Source organism: Mesoplodon mirus (assembly GCF_964341445.2).
Source record: "Mesoplodon mirus genome assembly, chromosome: 1".
Classification (NCBI taxonomy): domain Eukaryota; kingdom Metazoa; phylum Chordata; class Mammalia; order Artiodactyla; family Ziphiidae; genus Mesoplodon; species Mesoplodon mirus.
The window spans coordinates 230138245-230164599 of NC_138976.1; the positions used below are offsets into that span (position 1 = coordinate 230138245).

At 51.9% G+C, this 26355-nt stretch overlaps 1 protein-coding gene across 2 annotated transcripts in view; it reads left to right on the plus strand.

Annotated features, from left to right (window-relative positions):
* Window positions 1–388: 388 nt before the first annotated feature.
* The window catches only part of MFAP3L (microfibril associated protein 3 like), a 42371-nt gene continuing 16404 nt past the window's right edge, over window positions 389–26355 (plus strand). Inside the window, exons 1-2 of one of the 2 annotated variants that reach the window (XM_082612841.1) lie at window positions 389–633; window positions 19454–19878. In XM_082612841.1, the coding sequence (XP_082468967.1) occupies window positions 19587–19878 (292 nt within the window). In that variant the 5' untranslated portion in view covers window positions 389–633; window positions 19454–19586. Of the gene's footprint in view, window positions 634–992; window positions 1082–19453; window positions 19879–26355 lie in introns of those variants that run through there. The other variant, XM_082612840.1, reaches the window with a different exon arrangement.

Genomic DNA, 26355 nt, shown 5'->3' on the forward strand with positions numbered 1-26355 from the left:
CGCGGCCCGACCGGAGGCCCGGCTGGGTCCACCTGGGGGCCCGACGCGGCCGCGAGCCGGCGAGCATGCTCAGTCGGATCCTGACCCATTTCTGCGGCCGGGCCCGCGGCGGGGGTCGGGGCGCTCCCCCGCGAGGCTCGCCGGGTACGGGGAGAGAGGAGAGCGGAGCTGCGTCACCCCGCCCCCGGCAGCACTCCCGCCTGGCTACTACCGGCGACTACCGGCTCCCGGGCGCAGTGAGAAATCTGCAGCTCCATGTTTTCGCCGCAGCCTGAGGGGGCGGGGCTCGGGGCGGGGAGGGGCGGGGCTGGCAGGGCGGGGGCAGCCCGAGGAGGAGCTGGGGGCCGGCCTGGCACCAAGCGGTCCCGCAGTCTGGAAAAGGGCAGCTTGCACTGCGGGGCCGGGCCGCTCAACTTCTGCAGGCGCCTTAGAAAGCCCGTCTTTCCTCACTGACAAAACACCACAGTGGTCACTAGAGAAAACTTAGAAACTCCAGATAGTCACAAAGGAGGAGACTAGAACCCCAAGCCCGCCGCTCAGAAGCCTCCGGTGGACGTCCCGCTCCTGCGGCTCCGCGCGCGGCGGGGGCGCTGCCGGCGCGGGCACCGCGGCCGCAAGGGGGCCCTGCTCGGGGTAGGTCCGGGGTCACGATCCCAGGGCGGGTCCAGAGCCCCACGTGTGGGAACCCGGGACCCACGCCGAGACGGCCGCGCGGGGCGGGCGCCGGCCCGGGACAGCTGGGCGCGGGGTCCAGTCGCGGGGCCGCGGGGACCGAGGAGCCGCCCCCCGGCCCTGGCCCCTCCCCCGCGGGCCGGCCCGCTGCCCCGCCCCGCCCCGCCCCGCCCCGCCCCGCCGCGCTGCCGCGAAGACCCGGCGACGCCGCGCGCACTGGGCATGCTCCGCCCTGCCGCTCGGCCCCGCTGCGCTGCGGGAGGCTCCGCGCTCCCGCCGACCGCAGCCCGCGCCGCCGCCAGCGCTGGGGCAGAGGCGGCCGCCGGGAGGCTGCGGGCGACGGCGCGGCTCCCGGGCTGGCCATGGCTAGGGGCGCGCGGCAGCCGCCGTGGTGGCGAGGCGGCGTCAGGTTAGCCGGGCGCCGGTGGGCGGGGGCGCGGGCGGCGGGGAGCCCCGCACCGCGTGTTGGCCGAGTCGCCGCCGCCGGCAACGCGGCCGCGCAACTTTGGGGCTCTCGGGCTGGAGGGGCCCGCGGCCGGGGCTGCGCTCCGGGAGGCGCCCGGGTCCCCGCGGCGGGCTCCTGGGTCGCAGGATGCTGCGGGATCCGGGAGCGGCGGGTAGGGGACACGGCGTCCCAGGCTCGTGCCATAGCCTTCCCACGGCTATAGGAGCGTGGTGTCCACAGCGCGCTGCCGAGGAGCCTCCCGGTCTCCGGGGAAAGGGGACGCCAAGCCGTGGCGGGGCCTTCGCCGACTTCAGGTCGCCCGGGTCACCGGGCCTCAGTGTCCTCGGGACGGGGGGTGGCGGTGGTGCACTGTCCCGGGCCCGCAGGCCCTGAGCACGGGCTGCGCGTCCTGGTGCCGCAGGGGTGCGGGGATCTGTGGGCGCCGCCAGCCGCCGCCTCCACTGGAGCTCTCGGAGTTTGTCGCATTTGACTCCATAGCAAGTTGACATCGAATTGCTTCATGGCGTGGAGTGGGTAAACGTGTTTCATCGGCTTAAAAAATTGCAGAGCCGATTTATTTTAAGCTCGACCATTAACCGACCTTCCCCTCCGAAAAACTTGAGCTTGCAAGTTGCAGAATTTTTAAAGCAAGCTAGCCAAAAAGAAAAAAATGTATGCGGGTCCAGTACCCGCTCACACTGTAGAAAATAATGTACTGTGGTTGAATGGTCACTGTTTTTAAGCATACTCGTTGCAGAAAAGTTGGGTTACTGTAGCCATCTATATTGTGCGTTATTTTGGCTTTATGTTAAGAACTTGGAAGCGTAGCGTCGCAGAAGCGCAATTTTTTGTGTGTGAAGTTTTCTCACTTTTGTTTCTAAAGGAAACATTTTTTTCTCAGTTGCTACTATGCTGAACATAGTAAAATTGTTCAAGATGAAACGCAAGAGAAAATTTATTTTCAGAAGGGATTAAGTTAGAACAATGTAGTTCTACTGGGTGTTTTACTTTTATGGAAAACGAAATTTGTAGGTCCCACCACCGTTTCTGCTGGTTCTTAAAACATTTAGTACCATTATCACCCTTAGGATTACTGGATTTTAGGAGCAGCGCAAACAACCCTTTTCCTAGTGGGAACTAGTTCCACCTCTGACTAAAGCTCTAACTCTCAAGCCAGTTTCCATAAGTACCACTTAGTGGGTTCAGTTGTTTTATTTATTAAGGTTATTACAAAACATCCGGTTTGCGTTCTTCATAGACCTAGACTTTTGAGGTACATTTGCTTTTCACTGGGTTGTGAGTAGCTTTTAATGTTTGTTCTTTCGTGAGATGGCTCCAGCTCTCATTCCAGATGCTCCAGACCATTTCCCCAAGTGGGGTCTGTGTCGTGCCTGTAGGTGACCGAGATGTAATAACAGGAGTGAAGTGTCCAGACAGTAAGAGCGGCAACATGATGACTCTTTCTGAAAATTAGGCCTGCAGTCCTCCATTTTAGCCAAAGAGTTTGGTTGGTGGTGTTCATTGCCCTAAATATTTTTCTTAATATATTTATAGAAGAATTTAGAAGTTTGAAAAAGCCCAACACAAATACTGAGAAATTGTGCTTCCCTTTTCTATAAAAATGCATCCAGTTCAAAATCTGCCGTGTGTACTACATATATGTACAGCTTATCCGTTACGGCAGGGCCCGTGTTCTCAGGCTCCATTCCTCAGTGGGTGTTCGAACCGTCTACCCTCACCCTTGGCTTTTTGCTGACCTGGAGGAAGCAGCTAGGCCTGAGTTTCGGCTTTGTGAATGTGAGGTTTGATACAGATCCATAGCCCCCCCCCCCTTGTGGATCTGAAAATTCTACCTATTTTATCAGTGTTAGGAAAGACAATGAAATTTAACAGAAGGCACATTTAAACACTACTCTTGGCTTTGGGAACTCCACATTCTGCTAACCTGAAACTAACAAAACCAACAGGAGTTAGGTTGAAGAGAGGTTTTATTACTGCTAATGAAAAAATAGCAGAGTAGACTTTGTATTCAAATTCAGAAACTGAAACTAACAAAACCAACAGGAGTTAGGTTGAAGAGAGGTTTTATTACTGCTAATGAAGAAAAAATAGCAGAGTAGACTTTGTATTCAAATTCGGAAACAGGTGATAATCTCTCCTCTTTTGTACCTAACTGTTGGGTTCTTGCAGCTCAACTGCTGGGCACATAGATTTTACTTTGAATTCCATGTCTTTAAGTTTCTATAGTGCATAGTCCTATTAGTCACATTGGATATTCGTGGCAAACTATTGCCTTTAAAAGTACAGCTTTGCCCATTCACGAGACCGAAATTTATTCAGTTCCTTGTTTGCCTTGCAATTTAAAGATTTGAGGCCATTTAAACTTTGCTTAATTTGAACTTTTTGTTCTATGCAAGAACTTCCAGATACTGAAATATCAAACAAATACTGTGGCAAAGTTGCTTTTAACCCCCAACAAAGTGCAGTCAGATTTGTTAGATGAGAAGCATTTTCTTGGAATTCAGAAATAGTGCAAATAAGGTCACTTCCCTAATTCAGCATCTAACCAAGCATTTGGAATGTGGCTTGCCCTTTTCTAGCCAAGCCCAGGAGGACACTTGACGACACTTTGTGATCTATGGCAAATCACTTTAAAGTCAGAAACAGCCTTAGATGCAAATGATTGATTTTAAGTTTGCAGGAAGACCTCCCTGGAATCGTTAAAGGATTAAGGGGCTTGGTTGATTATGTGATAAGAGCCAGTTAAGAGCTGTCAGAACTAGTTTCTAAGTTATACTCAGAAGTCCTGTGTGTTTATTGGTCTTGCCTCTGCTTGAGCCCTTTACTCATTAAAATATTCATTTATCTTCCCCACAATCTTTTATAGTTAGGCCCCTAAGGCTGCAAAAATGAGTAAGATGCAGTGATTCACAGTCTAGTCAGAGAGACAGGCTTGAGCACAAATAAACTGGAGTACAAAGTCAGTGCTGCCAGAGACGTGTCTTGGGTTGGGAGGGGAGGGGCCTCGTGAAAATAGTGACATTTCCGTAGGATCTTAAGGAATGCCTAAGGAATTGGTTAGGAGTCTTCTACCAGGGAAGTCCAGGCAGACAGACCACCATGATGGTAGTTAGGGTAATGCCCCTCCCACCCAAGATGTCCACTTCGGGACTGTGCAGATGTGGTTAAATGGATCTGGAGATGGAGAGATTATTCTGGTTTATCCAGTGGGCCCCATGTAATCGCAAGAGGGAAGCAGAGGTCAGTGTCAGATGCACGTGAGGAAGACTGGCTGGCCATTGCTAGCCTTGAAGATGAAGGGGCCAAGGAACCAGGGCAGCCTCTGGAAGCTGGTAAAGGCCAGGACACAGATGGCCGCCCCACGAGCTTCCAGAAGGAGCACAGGCCTGCCGGCTCCTTGATTAGCCCATCCTGACCCATGTGGAACTTTTCACCCACAGAACTGAAAGATAACAAATGTGTGTATAAGTCAATAAACGACTCGGTGCCTTAGAAAGGAGCCATAGAAAGGTCATCCAGCCATATACCAAGAAAGATTTGGTGTGATGGAATCAGGGGTCGGGGCAAAGGAGTTTGGATTTCATCCTATTAAAGATACATGATGGGAAATCAACTGAGGATTTTTAAACAGGAGCATGTGATGGACAAACCGCTGCCAGTTTTATCTTCCTGAAAAAGCAGTATACAGCTAAACCCCAGGTTTCACAGGGCAGTTCGACAAAGGGTGTGTAACTAGAGGTGGTCAGGGGCAGATGGGAATCTGGAACCAACGTGTCGTATAATTCAGTTCTCTCCATTGATCTGAAATGACGTTAGTATGCATGTGTGGAATTAAGAGCTTAAGAAGACTCGTGTTCACAACTAGCAATGCAGGAAGGACGTAGAAAGTGAAGCAGAGGGAGAGTCCCGTTCGGACTACTTTGTTGCTGTTCATTGCCCTCTTAACCGGCAGCTGCTCTGCTGAATACACACCCGTGCAGACCAGATGTGGGCAGGGACCTGCGGGAAAGTCAGGGTTAACACAGTTACCTTGAGAACGATGCCACGTCGCCTGGGCCAACTCTGACCAGTTGGTAGGAGCTGCTTGGCCATGTCGTGGGCTTGTACAGGCTCAGCTGGGAAATTCCAACAACCCGTCAGCAGTGTTTGCTGTGGGCTCCATATTTGCTGGGGGATGGGCAACAGCTACACTACCAGATGCCCTAACCTATGGGTTTAAATATAAGAAATTCAGTCACTCTCTCCAAACATATTATTGTCTCTTTTACGTACAAGGGCTTAACAGTGCATAAAAACGTATGGTCTGGGCTTCCCTGGTGGCGCAGTGGTTGAGAGTCCGCCTGCCGATGCAGGAGATGCAGGTTCGTGCCCCGGTCCGGGAAGATCCCACGTGCCGTGGAGCGGCTGGGCCCGTGAGCCATGGCCACTGAGCCTGCACGTCTGGAGCCTGTGCTCCGCGACGGGAGAGGCCACAGCAGTGAGAGGCCCGCGTACCGCAAAAAAAAAAAAAAATACGTATGGTCTGGTTGAATTGACATCTCTGTGTGTCTGGAAAACTTCATCTGAAGAAATCTTCTACCTTAGTGTTACAGGAGTGGCTCCAAGTTGAAACCAAACTATATGTAGAAAAATTAGTAAGAGAGAACAGATTTTTCAGACAACATGGTGTAGGAAGCCCTGCGTTGGCAAAATCCGATCCTGGGAATGACAGTAAGACTTGATGAAAACTTATCTTAATGAAAATGAAACTGTGGATCTATATTGTTTAGCTTCCGTTTGCATAACTTTGTAAGATTTTTACCCATACTTTATATAGTGAGGCAATAATTATTGTTTTCCGCTGTACAGGACAAGCTCAGTGTAAACCGTTCTATCTGTCTTGAATCTCCTCTCCCCTGGGCTCTGGGATACGGGCCCCTCGTTCTCTGAGGGTCTGTCCTCCCTGGGTTCTAACCTTAGTCCTCTCATTATGGGGCCCGCTGTGCTCCTTCTGGGTGATTTATTTTTCCTCATGACTGCATCAGTCCCCCACACACCGATGTCCCCAAATCTGTACCTTCAGGTAAGCCTCTCTCATTCATTCACTGATTCATTCAGCAAATATAACCTGAGAGCTTATAACCTAGTGGAGGGATGGACGTGCACAAAGACGATTACAGTGAACATCTGAAGTTCTGGGTGAAGGTTGGTGAGAAAAGGGGTGTCCGGGGCTACCTGGGCAGTCCTGGGTGGCTTTGAACTTGAAGGCTGAGTAGGGGTTTGCCAGACGTGTGAGAACATGGAAGGAAGCACGGTGCAGAGGTGCCAAGGGAGCTCCAGGGATGAGGTTCCAGAGGCGGGCGGGAGTCAGAGCAGGAAGGGTCATGTGTGTCCTGCCGTGGACTTCAGGTGTACGCCGGTGGCGGGATGACCACCTGGAATACGCCTGAATCAGATCTCTCAGAGTCAGCCCACTTCAGCAGCGCATGGCGTGTGGATTGCAGGCAGGCAGGATGCGAGGCAGGATGCGAGGCAAGTCAGCCAGGACAGGGGTGTCCATCAGAGTGATGCTGGTGGAGGGGATGCGGAGCACTTAAACCAGGGACAGACCTGGACGTGGCTGCCATGTGGGCAGGGAGGGAGAGCAGGCATCGCAACGCCCGTGCAGTTGGAGCATCTGTCAGGTGTGTGCCGACACCTCCTGGAGGGGTTGCGGGCAGAGAGACTGACTCTACCTCAGGTGCTCAACCAGGGGGACCTGAGGCTGGAGGAGCGGGAAAGCCCGCACATGCACGCGGGGCTGTAGACGGAACTGCACTGCCGCAGGGCACAGGCTTTGTGAGACAGGCGTGGGAGAGAGAAAGAAGGGATTAATTCCCTGGTGGTTGTCCAGCTTCTGGACAGAAGCCTCTGGGGCTTGCCAGTGAGACTGAGAGGAAGTCGGTGTGGGTGGACTTCCTAATTCTGGATTTAGAAGGTAACTCTTGTAGAAGCTGGGCTGCAGTTGACTTTGTCATCAGTGGCAAAGAAGCAGCTTGCTGAGCAGATGTTTAGATACCATCCCAGCCCTTTCCTTCCATTGAGGATTTGAGTTGGCTGAGGGCTCGAGGAAGACTGTAAGGGAAGAGATTGCTCCTTAAAAAAAAAAAAAAAAATCAGTGGATCGGAGTAGTTACCCATTGACAGCGCTGGAGGTGGCGGGCTGGATTCATTAAAGCAGTAGGTCTCCTAGACAAGACGGGATGTGCCTGTTCCCACGTCTGTACCTTTCTGTATCCTCTTGAAACTCTGTGATATTTGTGGCAGTGGGGACCATCCCAAGTTGGCCAGCTAACCCCTTTCTCCCCTGCAAAGGGGTAGGCAGGTGTACAGCCGCTGTGCTTTCTTACAGGTGCAGAGCCCACTTTCTCTGGTCCTCGGCAGGAGACGGTACTGGAGTGAAGACTCACTGCGTTAGTGCTTGGCTCCCACCCAGTTCTTCCTCTGGGTCTTCACACCCTGGGATGGCCGTGGGGTGGCTTAAACTTCCAGCAGCCATGGAGCCTGCTTGCTTCTCAGATGCTGTTGTTAGTTTCATTTTGTAGATTTCTGCTGCGATGCTAAAGCCCGGGCTGGGCTGCACTGCCCTGTTACTGGATGTGCTGGAGGGAAGGGTTTTGTCTTTCAGGGTTTGGACAGCCCTAGATGACTTGGTCTCTGAGTGAGTCTGGCTCTTGTTAGACTCCCCAAAGGTAACATGGCTTTCTCCATTTTAAAACACTTTTGAGGAACTTGAAATTAATTTCCAGAAAATATCTGAATATTACCAGTCCTTTACCTTACTGGGGGCTGGGCATTTCTCCCTGTACATCTGACCCCAGGACCTATCGTGGACTTGCTTCCCTCCTGCCTTTGTAGGGCATCCATCCCTTTCTCCAGATTTTGGCTGTCTCCCCTTCTCCTTTCACTGGGGTACTGGATCTCTGTCCCAAAGTCCTCTTTATCATTGCTCCTAAGAAGCCCTGGAGGCCTTCTTATTAAGTAGAACTTCTGGAGGCGTGCCCTGACGTGCCAGCATTCTTGAGATGAGCGCACACAGCAGATCCACTGCATGAGTCCTACTGAAACATACTGTAATGAAGTTGTGTTTTTTTGTTTGTTTGTTTGTTTTCGGTACGCGGGCCTCTCACTGTTGTGGTCTCTCCCGTTGTGGAGCACAGGCTCCGGACGTGCAGGCTCAGCGGCCATGGCTCACAGGCCCAGCCGCTCCACAGCATGTGGGATCCTCCCGGACCGGGGCACGAACCTGCATCCCCTGCATCGGCAGGCGGACTCTCAACCACTGCGCCACCCGGGAAGCCCTGTAATGAAGATTTTTGTTTTTAACTGGGAGGCCGTGCTCATTCCACCCCTGCTTGCTAAACTGAGCCGTTACCCCTGCTGGGGAAACTGTCCTGTCTCCCTTAGTCACCCTTCAAGACTTGGCCAATCCCAGTGAACGTTCTTTGACCTTTCCAGCTGGCCCTCATCTGAATTTCTGTGGTATTTACCCAGTAGTGTTTAATTATATATCATTTTGTATACAGGTTATCACCAAGATTGTAAGCACCCTTAGGGTAAAGACCTGGTCTTAAAAGTTTCTTTAAGCCCCACAGCAGTTGGAACCGAAGTGATAATAGTGGCCTCTTAAATACTTGGAGTTCCGCTTAATTGGGGTGACTGAGTCCTAACTGTTTTTATCACCCAGATGAATCTGACTGCCCCACTGAGAAATTGTTGAGAACACCCAGAGAGTGTGCTCAGCCTAGCAGGGCCTTCTCCCGTCAGAGCTGAGAGAAAAGCAAAGCTTCCTTCAGAGATTCTGCGTGGAAACGACTGAATCCACATTTTCAACTTTCTTCTGGTGTTTTTGTTAAGATAATTTTCCATAGTGCCCCACTGAAACCCACTTCACTTTGGGGGAGGACCGGCCTTAGGAGATATGCACTAAACTCAGCTAGAAGGTTATTCCGGTCCAACTGAATTTTGAAAAGTATTGCTCTATGCACAGAATTTTAAAATAATAATAATTCTTTAAATAATACATAATCACAGTATTTTTAAATTATCATTTTAAAATAACAGTTATGACAGTTTGGATGTTAGTGGCATTTAGCCGGTTTGCCGGGACTGTGGTGTCCACTCCCAGGTCACCGTGGGCAGGTGATGGAGCCCTGGGGTGATGTGGTCCTGGAGGGGCTTCCATGCACAGGTTGGCGGCTTGGCCTCTGCCACTTCGGCTGTCACTGTAGACAGATCTACATGGTCCTTCCCCACGTCATAGGCTCGTGGCAAGGTGAGGCTGGGTAACGTCCTCGGTGTGTCTTGTAAACCATAAATGCTAGGTGAGTATAAGGGATGTTGCCTTCATGCTGTTAATAAGAATGAAACCGAGCAGCGTGTGAATTCAGGATCTCTTCTGATCTGTTTTTCCTGACATCCAGTTCTCAAGAGAGTCTAGTAAGAACACTCGTGTGATTTGGAAACACGTTGGTCGTACAGTTACACTTTGTGAAAATGGGCTGGTGAAGGAGGGAGAAAGAAAAGAATTTTAACTACTCTCTGCCGTTACTGAGCATATTTTCTCAAATAGATGAGATTCTATCCTGATGAAAGAAGAAACCCTGGGTGATCCAGTTCCTCTGCGGTGACTCTGAATGGCCTTAATCAGACACCAGCAAGACAAGGAATGAGGGATGCTTCTGACGCTGTGAAATATAAATTCCATTTCAGCAGCCACAGGAATGGACATTTCAGGCGTAGAAGAGAGTCCTGTAAACCTCACTCACCTCGCAGGCCCGAGTCCTCCGACGGCGGATCCTGTGGCCCCCGTGGTCCCCCCACCAGGTCCTGGACCTCTGCTCCCAGGTCCACGTGGGAGCACCTGCCTCTCCTGCAAGGGAAGGATGTGCTGTGAAGACTGAGCTCTGGGGAAACCTTGGTTTATGTCTTAAAGTTAGATTTGTGGTAAAGAGTGGACACAGTTACCTAGAATTCCTAAGCAATGGGTGGAATTTGGAGGAAAGCAGGGCCAACGTGGATGCCCAGTGAGTTAGTCAGCTGTTTAAAGGAAAGAACCCAGAGCGGTTCAAGCTCACCCAGTGGGTAGCCAGGTGCTTGCCCTCAGGGGGGCGGCAACCCACCCTGACCACAAACCGCCCTCGTCAGGGACAGAAGCCAAGCCCCCGGGGAGAGGGAGGGGGGAGCACACCAACTCACATCACACAGGGGGAGGGTGCTGACGAGGTGACATTTGAGAGTGAGAATGGGGGCGAGCAGCAGCCTTGCCGGCATCCCAGGGGCTTGGACCAGAAGGAGGAATGGCGCGGGCGGCTTCCCGCGAGCCTGGCGTCTTCCGGGGTTAGCGGAGCCCAAGTGGCTGGCAGGGAGCGAGAGGGGCAAAAAGGTCAGAACTTGAGGCCGGGAGGCAGCCGGTGAGCAGATACTGTAGTGGCCGTGGGAAGGCCCTCTGGCTTCTTTTTTTTTTTTTTTCTTTTTATAAATGTATTTGTTTATTTATATTTGGCTGTGTTAGGTGTTTGCTGCTATGCGCGGGCTCTCTAGTTGCGGCGAGCGGGGGCTACTCTTCACTGTGGTGCACAGACTTCTCATTGCGGTGCCTTCTGTTGTTGCAGAGCACGGGCTTTAGGCGCGTGGGCTTCAGTAGTTGTGACGCACAGGCTCGGTAGCTGTGGCTGGCGGGCTCTAGAGCACAGGCTCAGTAGTTGTGGCACATGGGCTTAGCTGCTTCAGGGCGTGTGGAATCTTCCCCAACCAGGGCTCGAACCCATGTCCCCTGCGTTGGCCGGCAGATTCTTAACCACTGCGCCACCAGGGAAGTCCCGGCCCTCTGGCTTTTACCCTTCAGTGAGGAGCCCTGGGAAGTGTGCATTGTGCTAACTGAAGAGTGTTCCTGGTGTGTTTTCCTTGAGGCCTCCCCATGCACAGGCCGCTACCAGACATTTACAAAAGTACGTAACGAACGCCTGGTGCCCAGGATGGCGGCAGGTATTTGAACACCAGCCACACCTTTCTGTAGCTCACACAGAATTTATAGAGAGTTTGTCCGGTCACAGCATCGCCAGGATAACAGTGATACCCCCCGGTCACAAGAGCAGTTGCAGGGCCTCTCTGTCGGGCATTAGCAAGTGAAGTGGAGCTGGCAGGGCCCGGGCAGGGGCGCAGCAGGGGCTAACTCCGTGGTGGGCCTTGGGCTGAAGAGGGGGCGCTCTGTGGTGTGGCCACGGCACCCGGGTCCTCACCGCCGTCCACGCGAGCAGCGAGGCTCCGTGGTGGCGCTGAGCTCGCCAGGGGTGGGGCTGAGGGAGAGCCCCGCCCCTGCCGCGGGAGGAGGGTCCCTCCCCGCAGCCCCCAGCCACTCCATCCCACCTGCACGTACAGGCGCCGCTAGGGACCCAAGCTGCTTCCTCTCTGTGTTGAGGTGAGGCATCTGGAGGGTGTGGGTGGAGGTCTGAAGGCTTCGGGAGCTGGCGCCCTGTTGTACAGGATGGAGGGAACACTCAGGAAGGTGCATCCCCAGCAAAGGACAAGTCCCCACGTGCTGTGTGGTACCCAGGCCACTTCCTGGCCATCCACCAAGTCCCGGACGGCTGGCAACCTGGTGCTGTACCCTGACTGTTCCCTGCAGGGGGACCTTGGTCTGGACACAGACACCTCTCTGTTCCTCCCCTCCACAGCTCAGCCACACCCCTGCTCATTGCGGTCACAGGATGGTGGATTTGGAGGAGGAATAATCAGTCATCCCTTAGGGAAGGCTTCTGTGGAAAAGGGCCCCCCTCAGTGCACACAGTGCATCACCCTTGGCAGTTGGGAGGTGGTCCCTGTACAGGCAGATGGGGTTGAGAAAGGGGCTTTCACTGCCACGGCCTTAAGTGTTTACGGCATGTGCCAGAATCTGCGAGAAAATCTAAACTCGCAATCGCTTCGGGCCTAAACACCATATTTAGGAAGCAGGTTAAGAATATTGGTCTCTGATTTTGGCAGGCGGGGTGGGGGGGCGGATTGCCCCTCTGTCCAGGCAGCTGGGGGTCAGCGTGTCCATCCAACATCGCCCCAAGACGTCAAATGCTCTGGCCACTTCTCCAGGCTGGCCTGTTGATGTGTCCAGGCTCCCATACGCCCACCAGCTCCTGTCTGGCTTCACTCTGGACTGAGGAGCTTATGCATGAAATACATCAAGAGCATCTCGGGAAACGGGCCTGCAATGAACAAGAATTGAAGGTTGGCTGAAGTCGTGCTGTAGGTTAGCCAGTAAGAGAAGTTAACTGAACTAGGATGAACATATGTATCTCCCTCTATACACGTTCCAAAGAGCAGGGAGGATGTTTGGAAAGGACACGTTTTTTTAAGAGGTGGTGGGAGATGCTGGGCAGAATGTCTAGTAGTAGAGACGGCAGAGAGAGACAGGCAGCTCCAGGTGCTTCTGGACCAGCCTTAGGTCCCGTATGGGATCTGACCATCAGAGTTTCAAAGGGAAGAGAAAACTGCCAACACAGCCTCCTCACCTTTTATCTGCATCTTGATGTGTTTCAGGAACAGGTCTGGTAGCACAAAGGCACCATCCACCAGTGTATGTGTCCCATCTGTATTCAGTTCCCAGGTTTGGCTTATTCCCTGGCCCGTCAGATTCCTGAGGGAGAAGTATCTCTCTGAGCAATTAAGAATTTACATTAATTGGGCCCAAAAGTGTTTTAGCCTATTCATTTAGAATGACAATTAGAAGACGTTAAATACACCCTAAAACATCAATAAGCTCTTCTAAAAGACACGCTTGTGATTAGAATAGTCCTCCGTGCCTGTCTCAGCTGCTAGAACAATGAAAAATGGCCTTTACAGAACGAGAGGTTTTAATGTGATATCAGGTCTGACGTGGGCGTGACGTTTTATCCTGGTTTGAAGGCGATAAATTGTGTGACCCTAGGCAGTTGCTTACCCTCTTTGGTCTCCCTTTCTCATCTTGCGTTAAAAAAACGCCTTTGAGAGGAGACACCCAGGTTCTTCCAGATCTACTGCTCCTGTTCTGTGAACAAACCCATGCGATGGGACCATTTTTATCTCACCTGACGATATTCATTGTCTGTAGAGGGAAGCCTTTAATACTCTTCTTTTTCTCTTTCTCCTTTTCTAACCATTATATTTATGAGAGTTTTATTTTATATGATTCTTACTTTTGACCAGAAAAACGTACCCTGCGGAAAAAAACGTGATGATGATCCAAAAAGGGTTTCTTCATACGATGCGCCCGTAAAAAAATAACGTATTACACAGATGGCGTCTCTGGGCCTGTCATTCATTGTTAGGTTTGAAAAACAGTGATTTAAAACAGATCTGTTTTGGAAAACTAGGTGCCTTTTGTGTATCAGAAAAATAGAGGCCTGAACATCAGTGTAGCTGATAAAGTAGGAATGAGACCTTTTGTTCTAGCTCCTTCTGAATTGTTCAGTGAGCTTGCCGGCCTTGTCTGGGGGTCTCTCCCCCGCTTACCTGTGGGCGCGCCCCATCCTTGGTGTTACAGGGCCCCCCCCTTGCTATCCGGGCACTCTGCCTTTCCAGCCCCCCGTCTTGTGCACGTCACCAGTGGTGCCTAATGCATACCTTTCCCCGAGTGTGTTGGGTCCTCTCTAATCACCGTTTCCTCTTATAGGGTCAGCTTCTGGCCCCTGGCCCCCTTGGTGAACTCCTTTGTAATTAAACCGCAGGGTCACTTCTTGTAAGAAAGTTCTTCCTGGACCCTCTACCACTTGGGTCTCCTGTCCTGTACCATGTGGATCCTTGGCCCCTCCCTGATGGGGCAGTTGCCACGCTGTCCTGTAATTACTGATGTACTTTGTACTCCTCCTTGACGCTTGGGTGACAGGGGTAAGGACCGTGTCTTCCCTGTGTGTTCCACAGCCCGGCAGTGTGCCTCGCACAGGGGATCTTCTCAGTTAAAGTGTAGTGATTTGGATTGGTGCTGGGCGCTTCTGAAAGTCACCTAAACAGGATGTTCTTCCTCCTTTCATGTAACGATCACCATCTGAGTCAAGAGTTACCTTTGTGCGGTTAGAGACATCAGGAGTCCCTGCACAGACGGACTCTAGGACACAGGTCGGGAAGAAAGAAGGCCCAGATGAACCTCTTTCTGTAGCGTGACTTTGGACACTGACATAGAACTTAGCTGATTTAGAGCTTAAATGATGTGATGCTGGGCTGCAGTCACCGTGGCAGGAATGTGCTTGTTCCGCAAAGCTCTTCATCTTTGACTTTGGATTCCCGTAGCCCATGTTCAGACATCACCTTAACTACCTAAAAACTCAAGTTAGGGGAGAAAGAATGGGCTGGTAGAATTTTGTCATTTTTCTTCAAAATTGCAAAAGAAAATCTTTTTTAAACCATGTTTGTAAAAAACAGGTTAGCATAGGTATTTTTCATTGATTATGATGCATGGGAAAGGAAGTTGCAGAAAGATACCTGTAACTAGGGGGGCCGCAGCTGGCTACCAGTTTTGAACATTAGCATCTACGATGTAATGAGCACGTCAGGCCCTGTCCATTCCACCGGAAGTTGAGATTTCCCACCTCGCCTGATGAGTAGGGACCTATCAAGATTGTGTCTTGGGCTTCCCTGGTGGCGCAGTGGTTGAGAGTCCGCCTGCCGATGCAGGGGACACGGATTCGTGCCCTGGTCCGGGAAGATCCCACATGCCGCGGAGCGGCTGGGCCCGTGAGCCATGGCCGCTGAGCCTGCGCATCCGGAGCCTGTGCTCCGCAACGGGAGAGGCCACAACAGTGGGAGGCCCGCGTACCGTGAAAAACAAAAAAAAGATTGTGTCTTACCTAAAAGGTGGCCTCTGTGCCCGTCACATCATTTATGCACAAATGAAAAATGGTGATAACTCTTCGTAGATTTTGTGGCAAAACCCTCATCTGTGAAGTATAAAATTATTCATCACAGTTGATGGGGAAATGCCAGCATGAACGCTGCCAAGACAAAACAGTCTTGTACGTTCACGTAGTTCAAAACCCCCTGAAACAAGAGGCCCTTTTCCTTCCAACTCCAGAAATTCATGGTCAGTAGTCATGTTTTATTATAGGTGCAGAGATAGCAAATAAGCCTCCACAAAGCATTTTATTAAAATGCTTTTAGATAAGATGCAATTGTTGGAAAGTAAGAAAGGGGTCAAGTTAAAGAAAGGACATTTGATATTTGCTAAGCGTTTTCGCTTTTGTTTCATTCGTTAAAAAAAAAAAAAAAAAAAGTCAAGTATTCTGTGAACGTTTTCCCAAAGGCCCTGAGCAAACATGTGAACCTTAACAATTTGTCCATTGTGGCTGTCTCTAAACCCCGGTTTGGGAATCTGTGGCCTTCGTTGTTGGATTTTGAAGGACTGCGTTTTAAGCTGCCGGATTACAGTCCTCGTGGTTAATTCTACAGTGGCTGAAATGTCTTTCCCAGCGTGACACGGTGTTATCAACTGAACTTGTCACGATGCTGTCTGCAGAGTCCGACAAGCTGAACGAAGCACGTTTGTGGAACGTTTCCCTGGCATCCAGAGGGACGCGACGTCTTTCTGTGCTTCCGGCCCCTCCGTTCTCTTGAGCAGGTGCCGGTGGATTCCACCCCAGTGTGGCCACAGGGCAGGTATGGGAGGGAAGCAGGACCGCGGGCGGCCGAGGTGGAGGGAACTCTGCAGAGCCGCGCCGAGTTCCTGCCCTCAACGCGTTCTCCTTGTCGCTGAGCGGAGGTTTCCCCAGCGCGGAACTGAGAAAAGGCAAGGGCCTGGGTGGGAGGGGTGCCAGGAGGCTGGCGCAAGCTGCATCTGCCCCGGGACGATTAGGACTGGGATGGGTGGGCGGTGGGCCTCCCGGAGGTGGCGGGGGCGGGTGGTGGAGCTGGGGTGGGCCTGGACGCTGCAGGGGAGGCCAGCGGCAAACAGCCACGCCCCGTCTCCCAGCACCTGCACAGCGCATTGAATTGACCTGTCTCTCTCCACAAGGCATCGTAAGCGGACACGGCCTGTGGCTTGTTGAAGTCCTAGCGCTCCCAACGCCCCCTGCCGCCCCCAAGCCCTGGCGCTGTGTCCAACACATAATAAATACTTTTTTGAAAATCCGAACTGAAAGGCCATGGCATGAGATACGGTGAATTCTTACTGAAACCTGTTCATTCATTAGTGCGCGTTTTCAAGAATGAGTGCTTTCTTTTCAAAAATGAGTGATCACAGAGAGTTTTAGGGTACAAACGCTTGGCTTCCAAACAGCGCAGAGGTGACGCGTTGTGTTTTCGAAGCACCTCAGTGACTTTTCAGGTGAGAAAAGCGGGGAGGGATGAGTCAGCTGTCCAGCGTGCCTGCAGCAGAGGGGAAGCCCCTCCCCTCGCCTGGTCAGGCCTCGCAGCCAGCTAGTGCCGTCTCAGAGCAGTCGCTGTGGGTCCGGCCCAGAGCACCCACTGACGTGATTAAAAGATGGCACAACAGCCGTCTCCCCTTCCCTTTGTCCCGGCTGGACAGTGTGTCGGGAAGTAGAAACCACGTGGCCAGCCTTTGCAAGCAGCTCTGATTGACGCACCTTAAAACCCACTGTGATCTCCCATTTGCTGCATTCTCCCTAGTTGTGGGAAAAAAGGTCACAGTGTAGTTACTGCGCATGTTTATGAGAACCTGTCTCCCTTGCCGACTTGTTTCTGATCCTCCCTGAGGTCCTTGGTCGGCGTCTGCCCTGGCCTCGTGCCAGGGAGTGCGTGTCCCCAGGCGCTCACTGCCCGTGGCGCTCATGCTTCTCAGACCCGAGTCCCGCCAAGAGAACCAGTGCCAGAAACCATTTGTCATGACTTCTCTGGTGGGATGGTAGTCATCATGTATTCAGCAAAACCGAAAACAAGGTGTGATAACAGCCTGAAATAAGGATAAACTCGAGAAGCGTAATTTCAGTAAAGGATGCTTTATATGCTATATTAGTCATTTTTATTTTTCAAGCTGAGCAATGCATGCTTGATGTATATTTGATCATGAATCTTTGTAACAGTCCTTACGTGGTGGGTCCTGGGCCGGGAACACCCAGGCCCTCAGGGTGGTTGGATCCGGGTGGGATCCCAGTCGCTCTCAAACCTGAGGCCATGCTCTTAAGCGTTCTGTATGGCGCAGGTCAGCTTTCCTGCTAAAAGGAAACCACAAGATGAGCCCAAGTATAGAAAACCATTGACAGAGTCACGGCAGGGTGTCTGTCATGCTTCTCGGCCCTACAGTTCCTACTGGGAAGTAGTGTGTGGGCCGCCCTGGGCAGGAAGGCACCCGGCCCCGTGGGGTCTATGTGTGGAAGGCTGTAGCTCTAAGAAAACGCGTCTCTTTCCGACTCAAGAAATCTGTGGTCCGAGGCTGCTTTATCACCCCTGGTACCTCTTCAGTGTTACTGTCCATACGACTGGAGTGATAATTTCTGCTTTCTGCTTTTGCAGACAGATTCATTCGTTCAGCAATCCTTTGGGCATGTAAAGTGTCAGGGACAATTTCAGACTCTGTAGATACTGAGAAAGACGAGGCAGACAGTACGGTCAGGAAGACATCGGCCTCAGGGCAGACACTGGCACTAGTGGAACAAAAGGCAGAGTTTAGAAGTGGAGTCACTGTGTTTGAGACACAGTCCACTGAGACAGGATGGTCTTTTCTACAGGTGGTGCAGAAACGGCTGGATGTCCGTGTGGGGAAGAAATGAACCTCGGTCCCTCCCTCACGCCGTACACGAAAGTAACTGGAATGGGTCCGTGGCAAAACTAAAACTGGGAAGGGACACAAGGGAACTTTTGGTCGTGATGGAAACGTTCTATATCTTGTTGTTTTTTTGTTTGTTCGTTTGTTTTTTTGCGATACGCGGGCCTCTCCCGTTGCGGAGCACAGGCTCCGGACGCACAGGCTCAGTGGCCACAGCTCACGGGCCCAGCCGCTCCACGGCATGTGGGATCTTCCCGGCCCGGGGCACGAACCCGTGTCCCCTGCATCAGCAGGCGGACTCTCAACCACTGCGCCACCAGGGAAGCCCTCTATATCTTGTTTATCGTGGTGGTTATGTGAGTGTATAAATCTGTCAAAGCCTATTAAAATGCATACGTAAAATGGGCACTTTTTAAATTTGTAAGTTATGCCACAGTAAAGTTGATCTTAAGAAAGACAAATTATATCCTGTCCCTCTTCTGCTTAACATTTTTCAATGAAAGTCAGCTAAAATCCAGATTCCTTAACTGTGTCCTCCAAAGCCCTAGGTGATCTGGGCCTGTCTCGTAGCGCCCCGTTTCCTTTGGTTGTTGGCTCTTCCTGGAATGCTCTTCTCTGGGTCTAGGCATGGTTGATTCCCAAAGAGCCCTCAGCTCCGGGGCCACCTCCTCAGTGAAGTTCTCCTGGATTGCCAGCTGTCACGGAGGGCCTGGCTGGGGCTGGCGACCATCCCCTTATTTTTTGTGGTCACGTCACGGGTGTCGGATGCCCTCCCAGTCCTGCTCCGGCCTCCGGGGAGTAGGAGCTGGGACGACAAGCGACGGGTGGATCGCGGCTGGGCGCCGGCAGAGGGATTGTGGCGGGAGAGTGAGAGCTGAGGGCGCGGGGGGCGCAGTCTGTGTGCCCGGGTGCAGGCGGGGGCGGGAAGGCAGTGAGCCAGCTGGGTGGGAGGGAGGACCTGAGGAGAGTAGGGCGGCCAGGACGCCCAGCGAGGGGACTGAGAAGGTGGGGTGATCAGTGGATGAAATGGAGAGTGGAGGTGGAGGTGAAGGTTAGGTCCTTGGGTGAAGAAGTGCAGCCACCCGTCATGGCACCCCCTGCATCCAGGGAGGCAGGTGAAGATGGAAAGCAAGGCATTCAGTGAGTGACGAGGGCGGGTGGTGAGCGTGGCCCGGAAGCTCCAGGAGCGGGGCAGTTGCCTGAAAGGGGAAGGGGGTGTCCTGGTGGGGGTGAGGGGGACACCGCACTGGTTCGGGGGGGCCCTTCCGATGTGGCAGGGCCCAGGTGCGCCACTGGTGTCCACGGCGGGGACAGGTGAGGGAGGGGAGGAGGCCTCGAGGTGCGGGATGAAAGAAGCAGGGGTCAGCTTTTGAGCCCCAGGAAGTCGTGTGGTACAAAGTTAACGTGTTCCTGCTAAGAGTCGTATGTTTCAGTAGCAAAAATAACAGACGTGTATCATCACGATTTCCATGAATATCTGGAACATCTTCTGAATTTGTGTGCTATTTAAAAATGACACAGATGTGTACTTTAGCTGGGTTTCTAACATTTTATAAATAATCCTTTTAAAGTATGTGCGCTAACATTTACGTGTTTGTTTGTTTTCTTTACAGAGGTTCTTAATCCAGAGCCAACTCCATGGACCCAGGCCGGGTTTGGCCCTTGGCCTGCTGTGAGCAGGGTGTTGTCTGCTAGAAGACTCCCCTGGCCGACCTGCTCTGTTGCCTTGCAGAGCAAGCAAAGAAGATGGACGGAGTGACGCGCCCTCTGCCTGTGTGCTTTCTGCCTTCTGTGCCCTTGCTAATCCTAGTGTCCACTCTAGCGACTGCTACGAGTGTGGCCAACAGCACTTTAAATGGCACTGACATGGTCGTGGGCTCAGTGCCCGTGGTCATTGCCAGAACCGACCATATCATCGTCAAGGAAGGGAACAGTGCCTTGATCAACTGCAGTGTTTATGGCCTCCCTGAGCCCCAGCTCAAGTGGTATAACTCCGTGGGCAAGCTGCTGCATGAGGACAGCGAGGACCGAGGGGCAGGTAGGCTGTCCAGCTGTGTCCCGTGTCAGAAAATACGGGGAGGCACTTGGGGGCCGGCCCCCTCAATGTCCGTTGTTCTTATGCAGGTCATTTCAACATCTCCTTTTGTCTTATTTTTCTAAGGCAAGAGAGAGAGAGATCCAAGAAGTAGATCTCCTTATGGATTCAAAGCAGTAACGAATTCATTCTTTCACTCTTGACTCAAGACAAAACGCAAACACCTTCTCCCCTCTAATGAAAGTATTACAGTAACGAAAATGTTGTATGTATGTTTGAGTCTTTTAAAAGGCCTCTTGGAATGTTGCAGTATAATGCGTACAGAATATTGTAGAGGTGGATGTAAAGTGGATTTTCCTTAAGTATGTGTTCTGTTTATATGGGAGTTTTCATTTGTTTCAAGGAACATAGCAGTTGTCTATCATTAAAGGTCAGTTTAATTCGTGGACTGTGGGTTTAAAGGTCACATCTTTTGAGAGCAGTCTCTGTGCAGCTTCTCACCAGCAGCCAGAGATCACGTGTGCTCCCGGGGGACCTGGCTGACGTTTCTGGACTGTTGGCCAGCGGGGAGAAGTAACCCGTGGCACAGGGGGAGTGCTTGGCTTCTCGTGAATGAGTTTCTGGCCAAAAGGTGCAAATCCCCCTCCCATGTACCAGCTCACTTCAGGAAGGACTGTGGCCGGAGGGGGCACCGTGGGTCCTCAGGAGTCTACGTGCTTCCTATCTCAGGTGTGAGAACCAAGCCTGACTGATTGGCCTGAAGGCCCGGGATGTACTTTGTGAGCGTCTCCGGTGATGACCTGGCGGGTGGGGGTGAGGGTGAGAGGACCCGGATCTGACTTAGCAGCTGCTCCGTTTCTGCTGCCCTTTCGCTCGTGTACCTCCCAGCCCACAGCCCTCTAACCCCCAGAAGAGTCTCTGCCCCAGGAAGGCCTGCATTGCTAATCTCTTTTCCTCATTTTATCTTAATCGCTCTGAAAAAGAACAGAGGCTGGGACTTCTCTGGCGGTCCAGCGGTTAAGACTTCGCCTTCCAATGCAGGGGGTGCAGGTTCGATCCCTGGTCGGGGAGCTAAGATTCCACATCCCGTGCGGCCAAAAAGTAAAAACACAGAGCAGAAGCAACATTGTAACAAATTCAATAAAGACTTTAAAAATGGTCCACATCAAAAAATCTTAAAAAAAGAAAAAAAGACCAGAGGCCAACACTCTGCCTCCGTAGGTGCCAGGTGATGGGGCGTCTGACGAGTCCAGGCTTCGGCTCCCAGTCCTGCCCCGACACTCACTGCCTGTGCTGCTCCTTGCACAGCCGATCAAGGCCAAGCAGTGTCACGCAGCTTCTCCCTCTAGTGCAAGTATCATGGTCACGAAAATACCATGTGTATGTTTGCATGTTTCCCTGGTAGAGGGGAACTCCCTCCCCACCAAGTAAAACGATGGGACCGCAGAACCTTCCCATTAGACGGGACCCTGGAGACAGTGCAGTCCGAACCCCTCTTTTACGTGACTTTTCCCCGGTCCTGCGGTCCTTAAGTGGCTGTGACCGGACCTTCCGTGCTGACAGTGGGCAGATGGGACGGCGCAGCCCCTTCCTCCTACTGCAGGTCAGGAGGAAGTGACGTCACACCTGCGCAGGGGCGGTAACCGTGGCAACGTGTGCACACACAGGTCCCTGGACCCCACGGGGTCTTTCCGCTGGGCTGGGCCTCGGGGAGGATTCTCGGGGGACCAGGGACTCCAGACCGAGCCTGCGGCTCCCATGGGCCCGGAGCAGAGGTGGTCCCGACTATAAAGAGCCAGGGTGGGGCTCTGAGCCCTGTAGCCGGGAGAGGAGGGAAGCGTGGGAACAGAGTGGGGCTGGGGCCTGGACCTCAACCGTGGCTTTGCGAGGGCTGCCTTGGAGTCGTAGCGGCCCCGCCAGGGAGACTGCGCGAAGTCTTGATGGTAGGGGTCCGGTCTTGGCAAGTGGCCCCTGTATGTCGTTTCTCTCATTGGGAGGTTGGCGGAGCCGGGGTCCCCCGGGCTCACTTCTCTCCCGTCCATGGGCGCCGGGAGAGGAAGGAGCAGACACACCAGTGCCTCGGAGACAGCCTGGGCGCGAGGCGGGGCATCACAACCCTCGGGGCCTGCTGGCGGCCGGTGGCCGTGCTGAGAAATCACTTGGCTGTTCTCAAACCTCATAAGGAAGACACACTGTGGAGTTTTTAAAAGAACTCGTGATCCTGGCACTTGGTGTTCCAGCCCAGCTTTGGCAGTTACCGTGCATAGTAGCAGGCATTTCAGGACACAAGTAACACGGGACAATATTCAAAACAACCAGGCAACAACCAGAGGAAACGGCAGAACATTTATCCTCATCGTAAAATGCGTGCATGGTGGTGCCACGCGAGGACCCCTGGTCTCTAAGTCTCCATTTCTGACAGGAAGATGCCCACGTGCTAACCAGGGTGTAGATTCCGTTTCTGGGCTGATTGGCTAGGAGTTTAAATGCAGCAGTGTTAACAACTCAACAAGGAGGTGATGGACACAGCATGGAAAATGGTGCTGCTACCCTGGAATGTCACCTGTGTACACAATAGACCACTGCTGAAACCAAACAAAGTGAGTGTAATCCCCATTAGCAGCCACTCCCGTTGACTAAGCCCTTGTACCGCGTTGCACACCTTGTTTCTGGTCCTTCCCGTGAGTGTGAGGGTTTGGTGGCCTTGGTGCTCACACATCCAGATGAGAAGCAGGTGCGTGGTGCCCGCTGTGCCCACCAGCACCTGCTTATCCTCCAGGTCTTGGCAGGCGAGGGGTGGTGAAAGCCTCTGACCGGACAGAGTGGATGAGAGGCTGGATGGTCGCTGCACCAGCCCCGTCACTGTCACAAAGAAGCAGGGTTAGGACCCCGCCGTGACCTGCGTACGAGGCGTGCACACCCCCAGGTGTGTTCAGAGCCGTCGGGCGAGTTGCCCACCCCGTGTGCTTTGTGATTCCAGGAGGAGTTCCGTTTCTTGTAGGTGCTGAGAAAGTGAGACGGCTGCTCCTGGCGCCAGCCCCGCGCGTCCTAGAAGGGATGGGCTATTTCCTGTCCCTGGCAGGAGCAGCAGCAGCTGCTTTGCTTTGTGTCCCTCGTGTTGTCACTTCATTCCCACAGATGAGGAGAGGCTAACGTGTGAGCTATTTCTGGAGGAAGACTTTTTTTGGAGTTCACCAAAGGACACGTTTGGGGTGGTCCACCAACCATGTTACAGAAATAACCCACAAGTCCAATACCATGAGGAACCACAAATGGCCACAAAATGTTCTGTTTTCAATTTTCCTTTTGCTGGAGGAAAGTAGGAATATATAGGTGCCAGAAAGTGGTTCCCTGTTGTTTCAGGTACCAGTTATCCGGTGTATTTTTGCTATAGCTTCATACTCTGACTTTAAACCATTGAAATGCACATTGGCACCTTTATCAGATGATAAATAAGAAGCATTTCAAGAAAGTCAGCTTTACAGAAATAGAGACACAGATGTAGAGGACAAACTTATGGTTACCAAGCGGGGGGAGGGGAGGGTGGGATGAACTGGGTGATGGGAATGGACATATACACACTACTATGTATAAAATAGGTAACTGATGAGGACCTGCTGTTTAGCACAGGGAACTCTACTCAGTGCTCTGTGGTGACCTAAATGGGAAGGAAATCTAAAAAGGGGATGTATGTATACGTATAGCTGATTCACTTTCCTGTACAGCAGAAACTAACACAACATTGTAAAGCAACTAGACTCCAATAAAAACTTTTAAAAAATAAAAAAGTCAGCTTTGGAAAAGGCATAGGCCTTTGTAAACATGCCTGCTTTGTTAGCGATTAACTTGGAAATTCTTCCTTCAGGTGGGGGTTTTAGACTTCCCTGGGGATTTGTTTTCCATTCCCCTGTAGCGTTCTGCCACCAAAAATAACTAAGCATTATCTCTGAAAATAAACATGCACAGTGTAAGTAAGCTGAGCTGAATTGTACAAAGTTCACAGTTGTCTCACGGCTACTCGACCTTTGTGGAATTCATTGTTATAAATTTCGCTTTCGTTTACATGGCTCTAGTGTTTTTATCCTCTGCTTTGCAAATGTTTTTAGTAGCCCGTGAGATGCTTTCAACTCCTTCTGTCAGGGGGCCTCAACAAACTGTGCCAGCCACGTCTTGAGACCTGAGTGTGTCACCCCCTGCAGCATATCCAGGAGGGGTCAGCACCCACAGCACTGAGTTCACATCATCCTTTGCCTCGCAGATGAAGCGTGGGGTAATGCATTAACCTATGGAAGTGTTATACTGAATTTCTCTTAAATATGTTCAATATCTTGAGATTTTAAAAATCAACTCCTCAAAAGGCATTAGACTAAATTTATGTAACTATAAATATATTGCTGCAAATTCAGCAGAACAGCACAATGGCATCTCTTTGAGCAAGTTCCTCAACTTTTCGGAGCCAGTTTTCCTATCTGTAGAGCAGAGATCATCCTCTTTTACCACCAGGCAGGGCTGTGCAATTTGCGTTGTGTATGAAATGTCAGTCCAGTACGTGGAACACACCAAGCCATCAGTAAACGGCAGCTGCCACCGTCATTGGTCACATCACCAATATCCTGTGTTGTCACAGTCAAGATCCCAAGTGCGTCTGTCTCTGCTTCATAGTGCGGTGTGTTTTGTAAAGAAAGGAAATAGTTTTCTGGGCAATTTCTTATTCACCCTCTCAAGTTCTCAACCTTTTATAAAAACATTCAGTAAAGATCAAAAACATTTATATCCCTAAGTGTTGTTTAGAAGCTCGAGTTAACGCTGCGACGGATGTGATGGCAAGAGTGGCGCTTCCCCCTCCACCAGCGACATCCCCCCACACACATCCCCCCCGCATGCAAGGGGCCCGCTGCCCTCCACCGCACCCAAGCCTCGGAGCAGTGAGTGTGCATGTTACGGAGTATATTATGCACAGGATGAACTTTCCCTTTGCCTAGCCCACTGGTTCTCTCACCCAGAGGACACCAGCCAAGTCTGGAGGTGTTTTTGGTTGTCATAGCCAGGGCAGGAGGGGAAGGACCGGGGAGATGTGCTGCTGGCATCTAGAGGATGGAAGCCAGGGATGCCCTCAGTATCCTGCAATGCACAGACAGACCCCTACAAAGAATTATCTGATGCAAAATGCCAGCCCAGGAAAAGAAACCCTGGTCTCAACTAAAGAAGCGTCCTCAGCCAGCTAAAGAATCATTCCAAAGTCGGTTAAGTCACTTGTGTGAGCCCATAATGTATTTTTCCATAAGAGTCGTACTTCGGTTCATTTTCCAAATTGAGTCACGTCGAGGGCCGGCCTGGTAATGAGCCACCATTTATAGTGGTGTTTTTTTAATGAGTTGTGCTCCCCCTTTGGGGTGTGAGCCCAGACTGCTTTAGTCTTAGCAGTGGGAAGACCCTTCCCCGTCCCCCTCAGATGAGGACGTGAGGGCTGAGATGCTATTTCCATCCACCCAGTGCAGGGTGCTCTCAGAAGACCACCTACGCCCACTCTCAGAAGAGACTCCTGCCAGCCTGCATGGAGTGACGTGCTTGGCACTTTTTTAAAAATGGAGATTATCAGGCCGAATGAGCCGGAGGGTCAGATGTTTCCTTTGCCAGGAAATGAAAAGACGGGTTCTTTTCAGATATTATTTATGCCTTGAAGCAAAGCACAACTGCAGGCTGTGAACAGCCCGGGCCTCCCCCCAACCTTCCTGAGCTGAGAGCTGAGCTAATCCCTGATGATCCCAGGCCACCTCTGTCCCACATGATGTAGGAAGCAGCTTGGTAGAGCTGCCCCAGGGCCATCCGAAGAGCCCGCTTGGGAAGCTGGGGGTGGTGTCTCAGGAGCCCTTGTGCAGCTTGCAGTGTTTATAACCTGGGCCTCTGCAGTGGCTTCGGGGAGCTATCATCTCCTGCAGAAGCCCCGTAACAGGTGCAGCCATGCGGGGCTCCATTTGTTCTCAGTTCTGTTTTGTAAAAAGGCTTGGATCCTTTCCCCTCAATAGCTTCTATTTCACATGTTGGAAAATAGACCCCATGCTTATAGACACTCGCGCGTGTTTGGTTCTTACTTGAAGAGTGTGGATTCAGTGCGGTATCCTTCAAGTGAGTGTTGTGCTTCCTTTCTGTTTGCATAAACGTTATTGGAATGCTCACCATCTGAAAAGTTTTAAGGTGGTTTCAGGAAAATAACCTTGTTTTAGCAGGCTGAACTCTCCTCCTTGAAAAGTTTAAGAGCCTCCGTGTCTAAATGGCATTGTGAACAGGCTTAATGTTCTCATACCACCTATCGGGAATGTAGACGAACCACACATCAGCTTGTTGACACTTTCACGGAAAGATATCTCCAAGGAAAAAGAGAAATCCTTTTCTTCTAATAAATAGTTTGAGGGCTTCCCTGGTGGCACAGTGGTTGAGAATCCTCCTGCTAATTCAGGGGACACAGGTTCGAGCCCTGGT